General features: G+C 39.7%; 1 protein-coding gene across 3 annotated transcripts in view; it reads right to left on the reverse strand.

Annotated features, from left to right (window-relative positions):
* The window catches only part of LOC132401544 (dihydropyrimidine dehydrogenase [NADP(+)]-like), an 889,454-nt gene that overhangs the window by 535,722 nt on the left and 331,264 nt on the right, over positions 1–22,468 (reverse strand). For all 3 annotated transcript variants that reach the window (XM_059983565.1, XM_059983564.1, XM_059983566.1), the window contains exons 4-5: positions 10,558–10,645; positions 6,504–6,665 (exon numbers count right to left, since the gene is read on the reverse strand). In XM_059983565.1, the coding sequence (XP_059839548.1) occupies positions 6,504–6,665; positions 10,558–10,645 (250 nt within the window). The remainder of the gene's footprint in view (positions 1–6,503; positions 6,666–10,557; positions 10,646–22,468) is intronic.

Genomic DNA, 22,468 nt, shown 5'->3' on the forward strand with positions numbered 1-22,468 from the left:
CCCAAAGGCAATGCATCATCACTACAAACCAGTCTATAAATCAATGGGTTGCCAAAGTGGGTGATATCGCCTCCTGGGTGGATGTTTCTAAGGGGGCAATAGAGATAAAGGGGGCAGTGGAGATGGGTGCTCAGTCGCAAGAGGGCAAATAAAGGGTTATGGGCTTAATTTAAAAAATGAATTACTTACCTTAAACATTTGATCCTCAGAACCTCATAATTGATTACAATGATCAGATAATCACCTCATTTCTTGCTAACATATCATTCTCTTAGACTTTGCTTGAAGCAAGTTATAGCAGTTGAAAAGCAATGTCACACTTCTGTGTTTGGCATCTCATGAGGAATCTGTACTGAAGAAATCGTGTTTTTTCTGGGTCCAGACAATGTGTTATTGCTATTCAGTACTGTAGTACTGTTTTAGCTAGTATGAGTCCCATACTTTAATTATGCTGTGATACAATTCCTGTGAATTAGGGTATGGTGCTCAATGGGGTAAAGCTCAGAATATGCCCTTCTTGACTGAATTTCTCTAGCCCATAGCCCAAATGAGATATTGCTGCCTCACACTACATACAATGCCTTGTAAAAATATTCAGCCCCCAACCCTTTGTTCACATAAATGAGTATTACACTCAAGAATTTGAGTCAATTTAACTAAGGATTTTTATTTGTGAATCACTTGCATCCTTTTCACAGTGGAGCCCAAAATTCAGAGAAAATTGTAAAGCATGACAAACTAAAAATTCCAAAACTGAAATGTTAGCAGTTCAGAAGAATTCATCCCCTTTCCTTAGTACTTAGTTGAACTTTTTTACAACCAGTAATCTTTTTGGATAAGTCTCCAGTAGCTTTCCACAAAGTGATGGAGCAAGATTTGCCCATTTCTCCTTGCAAAATTGCTCAAGCTGTGCTAGGTTAGTTGGAGAGCAGCAAGGAACAGGAATCTTGAAGTCCTGCTAGAGATGTTCAATTGGGTTAAGGACAGAAATCTGACTGGCCACTCAAGGACATCAGTTTTCTTCATTTGAAGCCACTTTTGGGTCATTGTCCTGCTGAAAGACTAAGCTTTCTGGCAGAGGTTAACAGGTTTTGATCCAGGATCTCTCTATATTCAGCAACATTCATTTCCCATCAATCCTGCTCAGATTTTCAGTTCCTGCTACTGCTATCATCCCCATAGAATGAAGCTATCTCCACCATACTTTACAGTAGGGATGGTGTTACCTGGCTGGTCATTTACGCCACACATACTGCTTAGTGTTGAGTCCAAAAGGTACACTTTGTTCTTACTGCCAACCACAAGACCTTCTTCCACATCTTCACAGTATCTTCTCAGTGATGCTTTGTAAAGTCTACACAAGCAAGGATATGCTTTTTGTTTTAGTCGGTTTCTTCCTTGCCATTCTTCCATAAATAACCCTTTCTGTGCAAGGCCTGGGAGATTGGGGAGCTGTGAGCTTCTTCTCCAGTTGCAGCCACTGACTTCTACAGCACACTCACAGTGACTGTTGGAATCACAATAGCCTTTCTTACATGTGCTATTCTTCTCCAGTGACTAGGTTTAGAGGGGTGGCCTGACCTAGACACTGTGGCTATAGTGTAATATATTTTCCACTTTTTCATGATGATCTACTCTGAGCTCCAAGGTATGTTCAATGCCTTTGAAATGGTCCTGTACCCTTTGTCAGATTTGTGTTTCTCCATTATCAATTTCTTGACTTGAATGCTCTTTTGTCTTCATTTTGGTTTGCTCTGTTGAAAATCTTTTATACTATTGCACTTTCCAGAAAGAGGGGGTATTTATTCTTATGGATTCATTGAAAACTTGTGATAGTTCAACTTTCTATGTAAACAAATTGGGTGAGGTAATATAGATTGTATTGCGCCTAAGGAAAGTTAGCGTCATAATTATAAAGGGAATAAATACTTTTTCAGCCTCGATTTTGATTTTCAATTTTTACTAAATTGTTCACAAGTTTTGGACATCCTCTTTAGATCTGATATGATGCATAATGTTTTTTGTAGATTAGCTCAAAAATCCTACATCAATAAATTTTAAATTTAGAAAATGAGACAGTAAAATGTGAAAATAGTTATGGAGGCTGAATACTTTTTCAGGGTACTGTACCTTCAGGCAGAGAGTCAGGTGCTGCCTGAGCAATCTTTCCTCTTTAGGGATCACAGCGCTTGAGATTGAATTTAAACAATATGTGATTGACTGTGGTTGCTAATCCATAATGAAAATGGCAGTAGCAGACCAAACGAAAAAGGAGTATTGTGGAGAATCTGAAATTGGATTTATACCAGCACCAGGCAAACAACTGCAGCTAATGTGTCTGCTGTGTGACAAATGGGGCAGAGAAACCGCCCAGGCTCCTTGAAAGTTTGAAGAGCATACACGCTGCTAACTGAAACAAGAATTTGGTTAATTTTCAGTCACTTCATGAAAAATTTCAGAAGTGGAACACACTTCAAAATATGTTCAAACACTTCACAACAAAACAGCCATGGTTTGCGTGCTTCATACAACATTTCATTGCTCATTACTAAATCTGAAAGCCCCATACAATTGGGGAAGAACTGACTCTGTTAGTAGCATGGTTATGAATAAGTCAACAGACCAAATAATTAAAATGATTCCATTCAGCAACAACTCTGTTCAAAGATGAATAAATGAAATGTCTGAGAATGTGGAAAGCACATTGTGCAACATACTTCTGATAATAGAATTTTTTCTGCAGTGGATGAGTTAACTTTGCTAGGCTTCTTTTTTTTTGCTTCTTGGTTATGTTTTCTTCATAAAAGATGGAAATGTGGTTTAAGAGTTGTAATGAAAGCGGACTAGAAACAGATACAGAGTCATTATTTCGGGTTGTTGAGAAATTTGTCAAAGAAAAGGTCATTCCATTCAGCAACATTCTTGTTTGTGCAACAGATGTGACACCATGAATGACAGGACACCACTATAGGGTTATTAATTGTCCCCACATTTCTGCTCAAGTTAACTCTATTTCAGTGCAACCTTGGCAGCCACTATCTTCTCCAATTTACAATCTTCTCTGAATTAGAAGAGAAAGAAAGAATACCATATGGTGATTTCCAAGTATTTTGTGCACACCTGTGTGAGCTGCAGAAAGAGATGGCACAGAGAGTTCAGGATCTTCTCTCAATGCAATTCCAGATTTGGTAATAAATCCATTCATGAGCACTTGTAATGAGGAATTATCAGGAAGATGGAGGAAGAACTGATCTTGCTACAAATTGATTTTGAGCTTCAAACAATCATATTAAGACTTCTAGTTGCAGAAAGAAATCTTTGAACACTATCCTGCACTGTGGAAAAAGGTAGAGATACCCTATTGTCTTTCCAACATCAAACATAATGGAGCACGGTTTCAGTGCGGTCACCTAACTTCTTTCAAAAGAATGAAACAGACTACAAATCTCTGAACATGTGGATCTGAGTGTCCTTCTAAATGACGTTCAGCCTGATTTTGAGAAGCTGTTATCACTACACCAAGCCCATCCATCTCATTGAAGGGTGAAAAAGCAACCAAGTAGTGAATAATTGGACTACTAATGAATACTCTAAAATTGTTGAAGAAGATTGTTTTTACTGTAATTAAGTAACAAAATAATTTTATTTAAATTTAAATAGATTTCAATAATTGCAATTATTTGTCACTGCTTTGAAATTGCAGTTCCTATTTTCTTTCACTGTACATTGTTAATCAAAATTCTTCATTATGTAATGGCCAGAAAGGTAGAGGGAGGGGCTGCAGACAAGGTCTCAGGGCCAACGGGGAGTAACCCAAAAGGATTGGGAAGAACTGTTAATAATAAAAATGTTCCAATAAAGCAACTGACATAACTTGTGTTGTGTCAGAAATGCTTCACTTACCGTGTGAACTGTTTAGGAAAGCTATGAAACAAGTATGGGTGAACACTGTCTACAATGCAATCTTTTAATAAATACTACCGTGCTTCTTCACATTTCAATGCTATACCAATAAGACCAATGTAAGAAAATCTTCTCACAAAATACTCTCAGAGGCTCTGGCAGAGATTGCTCAAGCTATTAGTGTGCCAGCAACCCAGGTTCAATTCTGCCATTGACTGCAAGGAATTTGAATGTTCTCCCTGTTTCTGCATGGGTTTCCTGTGAGTGCTCCAGTTTCCTCCCACATCCCAAAGATGTACAGGTTAACAGGTTAATTAGTTACATGGGTGTAACTGGAAGGCATAGGATCATTGAGTGGGAAGGGCCTGTCACCTCGCTGTATCGCTTAACAAGTAAATGTCTTATTTGTTCATATTTTCTTAGTGACCTTAGAGTATGAGTGAGATTGCTTTAAGATCAAGATTACATCCACAAAACGCTTGGTTGACACTGCAGTGCACCTACCTTGTTATTGGGCCTCATATTCAACATCCACAAGACAAAGGTCCTCTGCTGACTTAGCCAGTTTGCACAATACTATACACCAGCGTAGTATATAGTCAACTAAGGAAAAAGGTACCTGAAGATCAAATCTCAGACATGACAGAAAACTTGTGGTCTACCAGGCTGCAGAGATCCATGTCCTCCTAGATGTCTCTGGAATAACCTACAGCCAGCATGTCAAGGAACTGGAAAGACACCACCAATATCTTCTTTGCAAAATCCACAAATTCACAATGGAATGCTGGGAATACTAATAATTCCCAGGCCATCCTCCCCAGTACTGTGACCTTGAAAACACTCAGTTGTGTTGGGCAGGCCGAGTCATTCACGTGCCCAGCATACGGCTCCTGAAGCAAGTCAAGTTGAGCTTATTCTCAAGTGCCTAAGGTATGGGGAGGGAACATGCTTACAGCAGGTATGTAGATACAGACAGCACAGAGAACACAAATCATGCATAAATTACACAAGACTGAGACGTAAGAGAAAAATAAGCTGCTGCGATACAAGAACTTAAGAGGCAGAGGAGGCAAGTCCACAGTAGTGCAAGGGTGGTTTGTTGTGTTCCATTGTTGAGGTAGGGTTAGGATTCTGCAGGTCAGTTCTAAAACCTGATAGCTGTGGGAAAGAACAGGCTATTTCATCATTCATCACAGCAAGAAAATGCCAGCTAGACAAAGGAAAGGGGTCATGGATGTGTTCAAAGCCTCCTTGAAGAAATGGAATATAGTCACTGAATTAGAGTAATAGAGTTGTACAAAACAGATGCAGGTCCTTTGGGATACCATGGGCAAGCCTTCCTTTCATCCCCTCTACACTCATCCCATTTGTCCACTGTATCCTTCTTTGACTTCTGGGAATTCCAGCCCAAACAGGAGAAGGAGCTTTCAAAATGGTATCAAAGACCTCATGCCCATGAACTGAGAACACGTAGAACAAAAGGCAGAAGGAATGCATCTCTTCGCAATGAATCCACCCCACCAGACATCTCCTGCCTTATATTCTTCTCAATGGCCTTAGCAGTGGCCTCTGAACCCACAGAATGGAGTGGAAAAAGTTATCCTTGACCACTAATGTCTGCCTAAGAAGAGTAAAAGATCTTCCTAGAGGGAAGTGTTTCACTGTTGGAAAACATTTTTCCTTCAGAGGAAACTTTAAGTCTGTCTTTTCAGTTCAAAGATCCCATGACATAATTTCAGTGATGAAACAGATGGTTATTCTCACCACAAACATTTACCTTTCATACAAAATACCACAATAGAATATCAGGGGTTAATATATAACGTTTGCTGTAAAGATGACGCCATCGAGCGCGTGTTCAGAGCCATCTACCAGCTTGCTGCTTCTCTAGGGAGTAGTCTGTGTGTGATGGTCTTCCTTTCCCTCTCCCTCTTACTCTCTCCCCCTTGCTCACTGCTTCCGAGGAAAGGCTCCTGTGTTGGAATGACCTCCCTCACCCCTGATGCTTCTGGAGGATGGTACTGAAATTCTGGGTTTATAGTCTGTGGACTGGACTGTGGTTCGATTGGACTCATTCAATTTTGTGCTTTAATACTCTATGTTATCATCCATTCTTCTTGTTGCTTTTTGCACATGGGGGCTGATGTTCTTGTTCCCTTTCATGCAATTTGCTTTTATGGCACGTTGGGGGGTGGAATTGATACTTTTCTTGGTACAGGTTCCAAGGTTTTCTCTGTTTTCTGGCTGCCTGGAGCAGAAGAAATCAGGATTGTATATTGCATACATACTTTGATAATAAATGTACTTTGAACTTTGTTTATGAGGTAAATTTGGATGCTGCATTTGCTAAGAAATAGCAATGACAACATTTTGACAGGAATAGATTGACAATAAAATATTTTGGCACATCAAATAATGCACATTAAAGACAAAATAAATGCAAGAGCTTTATTACTAGATGAAAGAACTAGTGATATAATGAATAATTCTTTAAAAAAGTAAATTCTTAAGTAATAACAATATAAATATATAATGATTCCTGTTTATAAAGCTCTTCATTGAATATTGATATTTGTTATGCTCTAGCAGTTTCTACATACCTCTGTAGCAAACTGTTGCAAGCCACCTATGTTAATAGGTCCTTCTTCAGTTGCATGTAAATTGCATCCTCCCACGCAGAGGTCTGATGTTGGACATACCATCCCACAAGTTAGACCAAGAGGATTGTCCGACAGAATGGCTTTGGCGGCACCATAGTAATTCTGTCAACCAATTAAAAAAAGACTCAGAAATAGTGCACAACATATTAAGAGTTCCTTATTTCACACTAACTAAATCTTATTAGCGTGCTGTTTATTAACAGTGAAGAGATTTCAAAGCAGAAAAATCAATGCTATAAAGCAACAAAAACTAATTCAGGTGACCGTGCAGAAGGATATTCAAGAACAGAAGTTAGACTATAGGAAAGGATTCCGAATGTGCTCAAATTTATAGGAGAGAGATGATGGGCTAGTTAGGAGATCAAGGGAATGAATAATCTACTTTTACTGCAATGAATTATGAGGGGTACAAATAGGGTAAATGAAGTAGGCTTTTTCCACTAAGGCTGTGAGGGTCTGCAACCTGAGGTCATAGGCTAAGAGTGAAAGGTGAAATGTTTAAAGGGAACATGAGGGGAAACTTCTTCACCCAAAGGGTTGTGAGAGTGTGGAATGAGATGTCAGCAGAAATGGGGCATGCAAGCTCAATTTCAATGTTTAGGAGAAGTTTATATAGGTAGATGGATAGTAGGGTAGGGGTATGGACAGCTATGGTCCCGGTCCAGGTCGATGGGAGTAGGCAGTTTAAATGGTTTGGTATGGAACAAGTGGGCCGAAGGGCCTGTTTCTGTACAGTACTGTTCTATGACTATGACTCTTCAAAAGCCCTGATGAGTTAGCAACAGATGGAGTGAGACAGGGGCAGCGATGAGTAATAATACAACATATCTTGGTGATAAAGTGGATGTGGTGTGTAAAGCTAATCTCATATTCAGATAATAAGGCAGCAAACAGTCTGGGTCAACTGCCAACAGCAGTCAAGGAAAATGGTGAAGCTTGAGACCAAGGGGTGGGTTCTGTGTTGGGGTTTGGAATCAACAAGTTTGGTCCTCTCAGTATTTAATTACTTTGTCTTATCCAGCACCAGATATCAGGCAAGCAGCCTGGTGTTATCGAGAGTATAAGAGAGGTTGTTCAACGAAGTTGGCTGTACTGCTGCACTCACTGAATCCGATCAGTTAAGACATTTGAGCTGCTGAAGAAAGAGAGATGAAACGAGATGGTCGTCTTTATGGAACTGCTCCCACTTCTCTTGATTGATTGGAGTTCAGCCTCCCACACTTTCAAAAGTATGTTGAATGCTGGCTGCACTGTGGTGAACACTAAAATCGTGGGTTTCCGTCAAGCCCCTCAACCATCAGGCTCCATAGAGATAATTTCACTTGCTCCATCTCTGACTGTTCCCACAACCTATGGACTCGCTATCAAGAACTCTTCATCTCGTGTTCTCAATATTTATCACTTACTTACTTCTTCCTATTAGTATTACTTTTTTTCTTTCATTTTGTATTTGTACAGTTTGCTGCCTTTTGCACATCGGTTGCCTGCCCTCTTGGCATGGTCTTTCATTGACTCTGTTATGGTTATTGACTTTATTGAGTATGCATGCAAGAACGTGAATCTCAGGGTTGTACGAAAATGGTGACATATGTGTACTTTCATATACATTTACTTTGGACATTGATGTCAGAGTGAGGAACTCACAACTGCTGTGTCATTGTCAGTAGGAGGTACCAAGCAATCTTGCTGGGGTAGCCACAAGATGGATAAAAGTCTGCCATGGTGGTGAGGGAAAACACAGGAAGGGGTAATTGGTAAACTCGTGTGCATAGGTACTTTCATTTCAAATCACTTGCCCCAATTGAGTACCATGCTGTGTGGGATGGCACAAGAAAGGAGGCAGATCATGCAGCATGGGGCTCAAATGCTATATGAATTCATGGGCTGCAAACAGAGAAGCAAGAGCCAGCGATGAAATCTCCATTACCCTGAACACTGAAAACTGAGGCAGGAAGAACGATATGTGGATAAGTGCAGAAACAGGCCGTTTGGCCAGACTGGACCATGCTGAACAAGATGCACTAATCCCACTTCCCAGTGTTCGGCCTTTCCAAACCCTTCTAATCAATGTACTGTAGCTGTCCAGCTGTCTTTTCAAAATTGGTATTACACCTACTTTAACCACTTCCTCGGGTTACTGATTCCACAAAGATACCACCCTTTGCGTAAAAAATCTGCCCCTCAACTTCCTAGCAAATCTTTCCTCTCTCACATTAAACCCATGACCACTACTTCTAATACCTCAATGCTGAGAAAAAGACTTGAGTACATTCACTCCATCTATGCCTCTCATGATTTTATATACATTTCAGTCTCCTACTCCCTAAGGAATAAAGCACTAGCCTGTCTAACCTCTCTCTATAACTCAGTGCCTTAGGTACTGGCAACATCTTTGCAAATCTTTTTTGTACTCCCTCCAGTTTAACAACATCTCTCTTATAGCAAGGCAACAAAAATCAAATACAATATTCCAAGTGCAACCTCCCCAGTATCCTACACAACCTCACCGTTACCTCCAAATTTTTATACTCAATATATCCCAACTTATGAAGGTCAGCATTCCTAAAGCCTTCTTCACCACCATTTCTACCTGTGATTCCACTTGCAGGGAACAGCCACTTCGACTCCATGGTCCCTTTGTCCTACAACACTCCCCAGGTCCTGCCATAAACTGAGGAAGTCCTACCTGGATTTGATTTTCAATGATGTTATGCCTCATACTTATCCGAATTAAACTCCACTTGCCATTTCTCAGCCTACTTAACTCAGCTCATCAAGATGCTTCTGTAATTTTTGATAACCTTCTTCATCTATACCACGTACATTAGTGTGATCTGTAGATTTACTCACCATACATTGTACATTTTTATCCAATTCATTGATATAGATGACAAACAATGATAATCTCAGAACCTGGTGCTGCAACACACACCTCGTCTATATCATGGATGTTTTAATTGAAATGTTATTGATAATCACTGCATTCTTTGTTTTTTAAAGGCGTCCAAACAAGATAAGTTTCACCTAAATGCTCCAACTTAGGCCATTAATAATGGAAATGAGCACTGCATCATCTCTGATATCATTTGATGCATGACTGATGCTATGAATGCATCAGTCGTGCTAAGACTGCTTGGAGCAATAATTCGATGTGTTCAGTTTCACTCAGAAATGGTCTTACCTATAGCATAACTTGCGGAAATATGCATTAGTCTGCAACTAGTACACAAAACACATGCAAATCATGTAAAAGACACAAAATGCTGGAGAAACTCATCAGATCAGGCAGCATCTATGAAGAGGAATAAAGAGCCAATAATTTGGGCCAAGACCCTTTATCAGGACTCCTGATGACTGATCATCACATTCTGATGAAGGGTCTCAGCCAGAAACATCAGCTCTTTATTCCTATCTATAAATGCTGTGTATATATTTTATAAGTGTTACTCCGGATTTCCGGTATCTTCAGAATCAGTTATGCTTATGATATGCAAGTGGATTAGTTCTAATCTCGTGTTTTATTGTTGCTTCTATTGATTAAGATACCAGTTATTTTGAAAGAATTTGCTCTGATTTAAATTAGAACAAACTGAATTAAAGAAAATACATATATTAGATTGTTATCCCTAGTGGATTCCTGTGTGTTTTGTTTTATCAGCTTGCGCTTTTGAACAAATAAATAGTACATTCAACATTTCTGATGTAAATGAAGGATCATTTCTGGTTAGATTTTCAACCAGAAGCAAATTCCTTAATGCCACAAAGCTCACAGGTCAATGGGAGCTGCGCACATCTTGAAAAAAATTTTCAATCCTCAACAGAACAGAAATAAAATGGATGTGTTTGACCTGAGGTTTACCACCCCATTACTAATCCCATGGCACCCAAAAGTCAACCTCTTGAACTGGTTAGGTTCTTGCGGCTTGCTTCAGGAATTTAATTTTGGTAAGCTTTACTTCACATCATTTATCCTTAAATGCCAGTCATTTCCTACCTTGTTTGCAATGCTGGTGATAAATGACTTTATGTCCAGATTAGTTGGACAGCTCTTCTGACAAGGAGCATCAGCACACTTCAGGCATCTGGAAGGCAAAGCAATCTGGTCAAGAAACATCAATTACAAAAAATTGTTTGAGTCCAGCTGAGATAAAAAATGACTCCTCCCACCAAATGAACAAGACCAAGAAGTAAATTCACATTTCTGTGAAGCATGAAAAAATCCCAACAGACAGCAAATTTCACCTTGGCCTAAAACCAGCTACATCTGTATCCATAACATGTAGCAACAAGAAAACAGCTCCTAGGAGCAAATCAAGAGAATATTCTTTCAATCTTGTATGTGTAAAACTGAAACACATTATCAAAAACAATTCCAATAATTAATGTGACCAATATATCAGATCAAAGCATGTAGAATAATTTGATTTCATTATACTTGTGTAATAAAGCATTTAAAAATCAAATGTAAAAGCCCAGAATATTTTGATAAGTCATGGGCAATAATTTGACAAATATTATGGCTTTGTTTACAACAAAAACCACCTTTTTGCAAATTATACTCAAATACTGAGGAACCAGTGAAATGTAGCTGGATAGCAACATAAGCAATAATGGCTCTAAACTTATGACCCTAACCATCAAGCACCCATTTACATTAATATAAAACTGAACCAATTTGCCAATGACACAATGATTTATGGAAGAATCTCAGATGGTGATGAGGTGTACAAGAGTGAAATAGTATGGATGGTTGAGTGGTATCACAACATTAACAGTTCATTCAAGTCAGTAAAACCAATGAACTGACTGTGGACTTCAGGCTGGGGAAGTCGAGTGAACACACACCAGTTCGCATTGAGAGGTCAGCAATTGAAAGGGTGAGCAGTTTCAAGTTCCTGGGTGTCAACATCTCTGAAGTTCTGTCCTGAGACCAATATAATGATGCAGTTATGCAGGAGGCTCTTCCCGATGCTATACTTCATCAGGGTTTTGAGGAGATTTGGTATGTCAACAAAGACATGAGCAAATTTCTACAGATGGCTGTAGAGAGCATTCTGACAGGTTACATCACTATGAGCTATGGAGGAACCAATGCACAGGATTGGATAAAGCTGCAGAGGCTTACAAACTCAGCCAGCTCTATCATGGCCACTAGCCCCCCCAGCTACAAGAACAGATTATCTCAAGAAGATGTCATCCATCATACAGGATCTCCATTAACCAGGACATGCTCTCTTCTCATTACTACCATCAGAGAGGAGGTAAATGAACCTGAAGTGACACCCTCAACGTTTCTTCACCTTCACTCTCAGATTACTTAACAAAGAATAAACCAACCCATGAACACTTCCTCACTATTTTTGCTCACTGTTACACTATTTATTATACATATACAGTGGCATGCAAAAGTTTAGGCACCCCTGGTCAAAATTTCTGTTACTGTGAATAGTTAAGTGAGTAGAAGATGAACTGATCTCCAAAAGTCAAAAAGTTAAAGATGAAACATTCTTTTCAACATTTTATGCAATTATTATTATGTTTGTTTTGTACAATTTTAGACTGGAAAAAAAGGAAAGGAGCACCATGAAAAAGATTGGGCACCACAAGAAATTTGAGTTCTCAGATAATATTTACCAAGGTCTCAGACCTTAATTAGCTTGTTAGGGCTATGGCTTGTTCACAGTCATCATTAGGAAAGGTCAGGTGATGCAAATTTCAAAGCTTTATAAATACCCTGACTCCTCAAACCTTGTCCCAACAATCAGCAGCCATGGGCTCCTTGAAGCAGCTGCCTAGTACTCTGAAAATTAAAATAAATGATGCCCACAAAGCAGGAGAAGGCTAAAAGAAGATAGTAAAGCATTTTTAGGTAGCTGTTTCCTCAGTTTGTAATGTAATTAAGAAATAGAAGTTAACAGGAATGGTGGCGGTCAAGTTGAGGTCTGGAAGACCAAGAAAACTTTGTGAGCGAACTGCTCATAGGATTACTAGAAAGGAAAATCAAACCCCCGTTTGACTGCAAAAGACCTTCAGGAAGATTTAGCAGACTCTGGGATGGTGGTGCACTGTTCTACTGTGCAGCGACACCTGCACAAATATGACCTTCGTGGAAGAGTCATCAGAAGAAAACCTTTCCTGCATTCTAACCACAAAATTCAACATCAGAAGTTTGCAAAGGAACATCTAAAGAAGCCTGATGCATTTAGGAAACAAGTCCTGTGGACTGATGAAGTTAAAATAGAAGTTTTTGGCTGCAATGAGCAAAGGTACTGTATGTTTAGAGAAAAAAGAGTGCAGAATTTCATGAAAAGAACACCTCTCCAATTGTTAAGCATGGGGGGGTGGATCGATCATGCTTTGGGCTTGTGTTGCAGCCAGTGGCATGGGGAACATTTCACTGGTAGAGGGAAGAATGAATTCAATTAAATACCAGCAAATTCTGGAAGCAAACATCACTACTACTACATCGCCTAGGGGGCCCGGCGTCGGGCAAAGGCAAAAGGCAAACATCACACTGTTTGTAAAAAAAAAGCTGAAGATGAAAAGAGGATGGTTTCTACACCAGGATAATGATCCTAAGCACACCTCAAAATCCACAATGGACTACCTCAAGAGGTGCAAGCTGAAGGTTTTGCCATGGCCCTCACAGTCCTCCGACCTAAACATCATCAAAAATCTGTGGATAGACCTCAAAAGAGCAGTGCATTCAAGCCGGCCCAAGGATCTCACAGAACTAGAAGCCTTTTGCAAGGAAGAATGGGCAAAATTGCTCCAAACAAGAATTGAAAGAATCTTAGCTGGCTGCAGAAAGCGTTTACAAGCTGTGATACTTGCCAAAGGGGGTATTGCTAAGTACTGACAACGCAGGGTGCGCAAACTTTTGCTTCGGGCCCTTTTCCTATTTTGTCATTTTGAAACTGTAGAAGATAGAAATAAAAAAGTAATCTTGCTTAAAATATTAAAGAAATGTGTCGTCCTTACCTATATGCCTTTTGGAAATCAGGTCATCTTTTACTTGCTTAGCTATTCACAGTAACAGAAATTTTTGTATATACACAGTACTGTAAAAAGTCACACACACACACACACACACACACACACATATATATAGCCTAAGAAATTTGCACAGTACTATAGTTATTTTATGTATTGCACAGTATTGCAAAACAAATGTCATGGTATATGTGAGTGATGATAAACCTGATTCTGATATGGGTCTATATTATGGATTGAAAGTAGGAAGGGGGCAGGGACAGGGGAATCATAGTTGGAAAAAGGGGGAAAGGAGAGGGATGCACCAGAACGACATTCTGAAATGATCAATAACCCAAGTGTTTAAATCAAATAACCTTGCCTGGTGTTTCAGGGCAGGACGTTTCTGCACCCGCTTTATCTCCACACCCCTAGCACCCATTCTCTGCCACCTGTCTCACACCCCTCTCGCAGTACTCCACCCTCATCATTTCCAATATCCTTTGCTCCCACTGGATTTACAAACGAGCTGTCCACTTCGTGTTGACAAATACAGTACTGTGCAAAAGTCTTAGACACCCTAGCTGTATATATGTGCCTAAGACTTTTGGACTGTATGTATATACAATATAATGTGTAATGTTCAGTATTTTTATGTATTGCACTGTATGCTGCCAGAAAACAATAAATTTCATGACACGTTAGTGACTCGTAGCCTGATACTGATTCCTTAATTTGTTCACCATCTCATCAACTTCCTCCAGATTCATCCTTAAAAAGGGAAACTCATGTGTGTGCCAAGCAACACATTATTTTTGGGATGCAGGATGTAACTGGAGCTTCCATGAACTCTATCACCGGCTGAACATGCAAACTCCGTACAGGGAGCATTGAAGATCAGGATTGAACCCAGGTTGCTGGTGTTGTGAAACAGCAGCTCCTGTGGATATTACACTATGCCACCAATTAGGTGCAGAATATTTTTCCTGAGGTCTTGAAAATTTTACATCCAAATCTGATTACAGTTAGGCATTGTACCAATGCACTTAAGCTACCAACCACCTAATCTTTGTCAATCTCCACCAAAATATGACATTATAATCAACTTGTATGACTGGCTTCCTGTAAACTTTCAGGGAACCATTTCCTGGTTTGGTAAGTTAATGATTCAAGGTTCAAGTTCTAGTTCTTCCAATACACATTTAAAATTTACTCAGACTGGCCACATAAAATATTGATTATGCTTTCAGATCTAATCATGTTATTTTGACTTGGTTTAAATCATTGAATCATAGAACTGTCACAGTACAGTTTATGAGAGTTTCTATTCAATTGCATTTTTACACTCTTTCTCCCTGCTCCTTCAAATTTGTATCCCTCAGAGCAGTTCAATTCTCTTTCTAGAGTCCTGATTGACTCTTCTTTCCCCAACTCTCCTGAGAGTGAATTTCATATCACTAAAATTCTCTCTGTATAAACTATTTTCTTTTCATGTCCACTGTATCCATTTCTTTTGAATGGTGTCTGGTCCTTCTCCTATCATAGAACGTAAAACAGCACAGTTCAGAAACATGCCCTTTAGCCGAAAGTAAGATATAGATATAGGAACAGAATTAGGGCATTTGCCCCATCTGCTCTGCCCTGCCATTTCATCATGGCTGATCCGATTTTCCTCTCAGCCCCAATCTCCTGCCTTCCCTCCTTAACTCTTCATGCCCTGTATAATCAAGAATCTATTAAGCTCTGCCTTAAATATACCCAAACACTTGGCCTCCATAGCCACTTTTGGCAATTAATTCCACAGATTCACCACTCTGGCTAAAAACAACTGTGTCATACATAATTCTGAATTAAACTAAATGCCTGCTGCCTGTACATAATCTGTAAGCATCTATTTCCTGCATATTTATGTGTCTATCTAACAATAACAACTGTTCATTCTGCTTCCACCACTACTATTCCAGGTCTGTGTAGAAATGAATGGGAAGTGTTTCCTACTTTTTAAGCACATCGAAATCTGTTATGATATTGTACACTTTGATCAATCTCCTCTCATCCTTCTGTGCGCAAAGGTAAACAATCTTCAGATCTTCTTGCCTACTTTTGTTCATTCATTCAGCTCTGGAATCATTCCATTCATTTGTCCAGCCCCTCTCTAGGACATCCATATCTTTTTAATGGTGGCACAACCAGTGACTCATTGAGCTTAAATCTAATTTCTCTGCTTTTGTGCATAGGCACTCATCTCTGTATAACAGTTTATGAGTTTGTCTCATAAAATCAAATCATGAATAGTTGGTCTGCATATTCAGCCAGCAAATTGTAAATGGCATGAGGATTACAAAAGTATGTTCGTGGACACATAGACGCTTGGAAGCATGTTTAGTGAATATGTATGGAAGCTGATCCAGGTGAATTTCAACGAGAAATAAGTGAATGATCTGATTCAGAAAATCCTGTCATTACACCATGCCATCCAAAGTGAAACGAATGCATTTCCAGCATTTTCTGGAAACTTCAGGAACCCTTTTATGCCGAGTAAAGAACATTTGCTAGATATTTTTGTCAATAGGGCTTTGTCGACACTTTTCACTGCTTTGGTAAAAGCCATCGTAATCAAAGACCCAACAACCCTGGACAAGCTCTCTCCCTCCCCCCACCTCCTGTCAGGCATAAGATACAAAAGCCTGAAAGTATGTCTCACCAGGCATAAGGACAGCTTCGACCCTGCTGTTACAAATCCATTGAATGGTCCCCTAGGCTCCTGACCTCACAGTCTACCTTGTTATGCCCTTCCATCTTATTATCTATCTGCACAGCACTTTCTTTGTAATGGTAACACTTTATTCTGCTTTCTATTTTTGCTTTTCCTTATACTATCTCAATGCAATGATGTGATAAAACAATTTGTATGCACGACATTCAAAACAAAATTTTTCACTGAATCTCAGAACGTGACAATAAACCAATTTACCGAAGATTAAATCAAGAAATTTTGAATCAGTGCTTAATATACAGTACATTCTCCACCAAAAATGCATTATTACAGAAAAGCTTTAAACAGTATTTTGAATTTTTATTATATTTTAGGATTTTGTTTTTCCCAGAAAACTGGAGTTGCTTGCTGTAAGAAAAAAACAAATTCTGAAACAACAGGTTGCCAGATTTCTGGGAATGAAACCTCGTTTTAAGGCAGAGGTTGCCCTTCACTTGTCATGCTCCATGACAGAGATTTCTTTATTCCTCCTTCCATTTTCCACATAAGCTAAAAAAAAGTGAATTAAAATTATTTATTCTTATAATTGCAACTCACCCTTCTAAACTTACAATGCATCCCCATTGAATTATAGCCTGCCTCTGCAGTTTTATATTATAATGACTATTCTATATACGTAGAAAGATACACATTATCTAACTGAACTGAGCAAAAAGATTGACAGTTTGGCAACTTCCTCTGATGGGTAGAATTAAAAGCAGGGGAACATTAACTTAAAATTCAATCTAGGTTATTTAGGAGTGAAGTTGGGGAACAGTTTCCCCAAATGATAGAGTGGAACTCTAGAACTTTCATTAAGGAATTCAGAAATTGAAATTTTCAAGAAAGATATCATTACAAGGCATTGGGTGATACAGACTATGGGCAGATAAATGGAATTAAATGTTAAACCACCCATGAACCAACTCAAAGGCAGGAGACGCTTGAGGTTAGTGAGTTTCTTCTGTTCATTGCACATTACTATAATGTGCTGCAGAGATATAACAAGGTCCTGCAGAATTCAAACACCCAGCAGCTATCAACATATGAATTCAGAACACTATTCATTCAACCATAAGAGAGATTTTTGCCCACACTATTTTCCATAATAGCACTGATTTATTCACTGGTAGTAACACACACTTGTGCAGAAATTCATCTCCCCTTAGTAGCATGAAATGTGGGACAATGCACTCGAACTGCAAGATCATTCCACTGAATTTCTAGGCAAATATTCCTCAAGATGATATGCATACTAATTTCAATAATGACATATTAAACAAGTTCAAATTTAGTCTGCTGGTATGAATGTGGCATTTATGCCTAATAAATATTCAGACTTTGAAGCACGACTAGTTAATTGGATTTTCTTTCTCAGTAGCACAATTGGTGTTTGTAATTAATATGTTAGAATTTTGTGCACTGCTATTAATATTTCCCAAACAAAATGAGCGCCTGAGTGAAATGTCACTCTGTGTAGAGGGGTCAGGATCTTCTGTTCTCTAGGAGAAAAGAACAGTGATGATGAGGGGATCATTTGCTGCAAAGGAGCAAATATTATTGGACAGAGACAGCGGGTTTTATCAAGGGGAAAATCGGTGATACAACTCCCCTGAATTGTTTGCTAAAATGGCAGCGAGCTTATTGCATAAATTGATGGGCTATTTATACTAGTTCATCACGAGCCAAGAAAAAAACAGCCTCCCATCCTCAACGAGTTATGCTTGGCAGAACATTCTAACTCAGGAAGAGCATTTTTTAAATGGAAGAGTCTCTGCTGACCTGATTTAATTCCATCTATAATTTTATCTGATTGTGAACCTTTTTGATACCAAGCTCCAAGATGCCCAGTTACCTGCACATTCGCAGCTGTGTAAAACAAAGACAAGGGAGAAAGTCTAACATAAGACAAAGAAGCAGAATTTGGTCCTTCGAGCCTGCTCCTCAACGATGTGTGTTCTGACAAAGTACGATTTTACTGTATTCACTTCGCGGTTCATATGACTTTGCAGTCAACCATATTCATGTCAAATAATTGTGTAAAAGTCATGATGGTAACATGTTTACATACACTTCACTCAAGACCAAAGCATAATTATATAAACTACCAAAAACCTTTGTCTAAATACTTTGTTTGAATTGGTCAATGGTGATTCTCAATGCCATCATCAAAACATCAACCCTCTGCAAGGTGCAAGATGATTACTGCCTTCGCAATTTCTGTGAGTTCTGAGGTGGTGGAGGAGACCAATAAGTGTACTGGTATTGCCATTAGCTAACCATTATCACATGTACTGAGATAAGATAAAATTAGCTTTATTTGCTACTTATACATCGAACCATACAATGGAATCTGATGCTTGTGGCAACAGTGCAAGGACCGTGCTGGGGATAGCCCACACATGTCACTGTGCTTCTGGTGGCAGCGTAGCATGCCCACAACTTACTAACCCTAAGCTGTATGTCACTGGAATGTGGAAGGAAAGCGGAGCACAAAGAAGAAACCCCAGCAGTCATGAGGAAAACATACAAAGGAATGTAGAGGGACCATCTGATCCCTGGCACTGTAAAGCATTGCAGTAGCCATTAAGCTACCCCACTGCTCTTGTGAAAAGCTTTTCTTTTGTGTTGCATCCAGACAGTTTACGCCACACGTAATCACAACAAGGAAATAAAAAGAAAGAGCTCCAGAGAAAGTGCACTGCAAGTGGAAATATGAAGTGCAAGGGCCACAAGAATGTAGATTGGGAGATCAGGAGATCAAGATTCCATTCTTTAGCAGATGAGGGGTCAGTTCAAGGGCAAAGAAGAGAAAGCCTGCAGATGCCAGAAATCAGCCCTGATGAAGGGTCTCAGCCTGAAATGTTGACTGTACTCTTTCCATAGACGCTGCCTGGCCTGCTGAGTCCCTCCAGCATTCAATCCAAGAGCATGATAATAGCAAGGCAAAGCTGCCTTTGAGTCTGGCAGTTCTACCAGAGGCTTCAAAGTGGCACAGATCCAGGAAACTGTGATTGATCCTGAGCACACGTGCAGTTTACAAGGATTAGTACATATAAGACTGTGTAAGTGTCTGCTGCATGAGCCAGTTGACTCCCACGTCCAAACGAGGTGAACTGCATATCACCCCTTGGTTTAGGAAAGTGCCACCACACAATAAAAAACAAAGGGAAGTGAGTAGAGACAGTAAACTGAGCACTTTATTCTCTGAACTCACTTTCCTTCTCTGTGCTTTCATATAGCTGCGCAGCAAACTTTAGAGAGAACAAGTGCACAGGAGATTGCTCTGGTCAAAAAGGTTTTATGGGGTGAGTGGATGGCAGGTAAAGAAGATGGCGTGGATTTTTACTTGACAAAGAGTGCCAGGGGTTTCAAGTACACTTTAGATGCTCTTCTGTTTTGAGTGGCCGCAAGGAATAGATTTGCAGAAGCTGGTGAGAATCTCACATTTTAGCCCAGGATTCATTCAGAAGATCTTTGAATTATTTTCTCTGGCCACCCGGTAAGCCAATCCTTTGCCATGATCAAGCTCAGAGTAGAGTGACTTCCTGAAGCTTTTTGAACATCTGATGTTGGGCATGCAGACATTGTAGTTCATCTACTGGAATCAGCTGAGGGCAATTTGAAGATGGGAGACGATGCTGATACTGCGTCACTTAAACCCGCCACTGGAATTGGAGGATTTTGCAAAGAAAATATAATCAACTTGTGAACCGTAAGAATGCTCCCATTTACAAATGGAGTTTTCAAGGGAATAGACCCCCAAGTTAAAAGAAAACACTCATTTCTTATTTTATTAATATTGCTTAGGGGTTAGGGTATCCAAGGAGGGCTAGCATCTCTGGTGAATGGATTTGTAATGTCCATGCTGGGGCAGCTTACCCATCTTTGGTCCCCACCAGACACTCAGCGCTCACCTGCGGCTCAAAGTAGCTGTTCGCATGTGATAGCAGTGACACCCTGGTACACTGCTTCGATAGGCAGGCTAAACCAGATGAAGCCAGTTGGCAGACTTCACACTCCAGTGAGATAGAGATATGTCTGTCTAGTGGTTGGGTGGAAGAGATCAACAGTGAGATCCAATAGCTTTTCCCCTTTAATAAACTATCTTGCTTACAGGTTTCCTGTCATCATAGATGGACAACCAACTGCACTGATGTATAAACCATACCAATCTGCAAAAAGCTTCAGAATTTAATACAAACCCCATTTCCAGAAAAGTTGGGATATTTTCCAAAATGCAATAAAAACAAAAAATTGTGATATGTTGATTCACGTGAACCTTTATTTAACTGACAAAAGTACAAAGAAAAGATTTTCAATAGTTTTACTGACCAACTTAATTGTATTTTGTAAATATACACAAATTTAGAATTTGATGGCAGCAACACACTCAACAAAAGTTGGGACAGAGGCATGTTTACCATTGTGTTACATCATCTTTCCTTTTAATAACACTTTTTAACCATTTTGGAACTGAGGATACTAATTGTAGTAGATTTGCAATTGGAAATTTTGTCCATTCTTGCTTGATATAAGACTTCAGCTGCTCAACAGTCCGTGGTCTCCGTTGTCTGATTCTCCTCTTCATGATGCGCCATACATTTTCAATAGGAGATAGATCTGGACTGGCAGCAGGCCAGTCAAGCACATACACTCTGTGTCTACAAAGCCACGCTGTTGTAGGCCGTGCAGAATGTGGTCCGGCATTGTCCTGCTGAAATAAGCATGGATGTCCCGGGAAGGGACGTCGCCTTGATGGCAACATATGTCTCTCTAAAATCCTAATATACGCCTCAGAGTCAATGGTACCTTCACATACATGCAACTCACCCATGCCATGGGCACTGATGCACCCACATACCATCACAGATGCTGGCTTTTGCACCTTTCGCTGATAACAATCAGGATGGTTGTTTTCATCTTTGGCACGGAGAACTCGACGCCTGTTTTTTCCGAAAACTAGCTGAAATGTGGACTCATCTGACCACAGCACACGGTTCTGCAGTCTTTCAGTCCATCTGAGATGAGCTCAGGCCCAGAGAGCTCGCCGGCGTTTCTGCATAGAGTTGATGTATGGCTTCCTTCTTGCGTAATACGGTTTCAAGCTGCATTTCTGGATGCAGCAACGGACTGTTAAGTGACAATGGTTTTCCGAACTACTCCTGAGCCCAGGTGGCTATAATTGTCACAGTAGCATGACAGTTTCTTAGGCAGTGCTGCCTGAGGGCTTGAAGTTCACGCGCATTCAACAGTGGTTTCCGACCTTGCCCTTTACGCACTGAGATGTCTCTGAATTCTCTGAATCTTTTCACAATATTATGTACTGTAGATGTTGAAAGACCTAAATTCTCTGCAATCTTGCATTGGGAAATGTTCCTTTTGAACTGACTAACAATTCTCACACAAATTTTGTCACAAAGGGATGAGCCATGACCCATCCTTGCTTGCAAAGACTGAGCCTTTGATGGACAGTACTTTTATGCCCAGTCATGATACCTCACCTGCTACCAATTAGCCTGCCTAATGTGGAGTCTTCCAAACCGGTGTTACTTGAATATTCTGTGCACTTTTCAATCTTATTTTAACTCTGTCCCAACTTTTGTTGAGTGTGTTGCAGCCATCAAATTCTAAATTTGTATATATTTACAAAATACAATTAGGTTGGTCAGCAGAACTATAGAAGATCTTTTCTTTGTACTTTTGTCAGTTAAATAAGGGTTCACGTGAATTACCATATCACAGATTTTTGTTTTTATTGCATTTTGGAAAATATCCCAAATTTTCTGGAAATGGGGTTTGTACATGTCACAACATACGTTAAACATAGAACCTAGAACAGTACAGCACAGGACAGGCCATTCAGCCCACAATGATGTGCTGAATCCGCTAAAAAGCAAATCAGGAACACCCAAACACTAATCCCTCCAACCTACACAACATCAATATCCTTCCAACTTTCTTACATCCATGTACCTATCCAAACATCTCTTAAAAGCCTCTAATGTATTTGTCTCTATCATAACAGGCAGTGCATTCCAGCAATCTATGACTCTCTGAGTAAAATAATTATCCCTCACAACCCCCTTGAACCTACCCCCTCTCACCTTCAATGTACTCCCTCTGGCATTAGATGCTCCATCCATCCACACTATCTCTGACTCTCATAATCTTGCAA

Source organism: Hypanus sabinus, chromosome 11, assembly GCF_030144855.1.
Source record: "Hypanus sabinus isolate sHypSab1 chromosome 11, sHypSab1.hap1, whole genome shotgun sequence".
NCBI classification, from domain to species: Eukaryota; Metazoa; Chordata; class Chondrichthyes; order Myliobatiformes; family Dasyatidae; genus Hypanus; species Hypanus sabinus.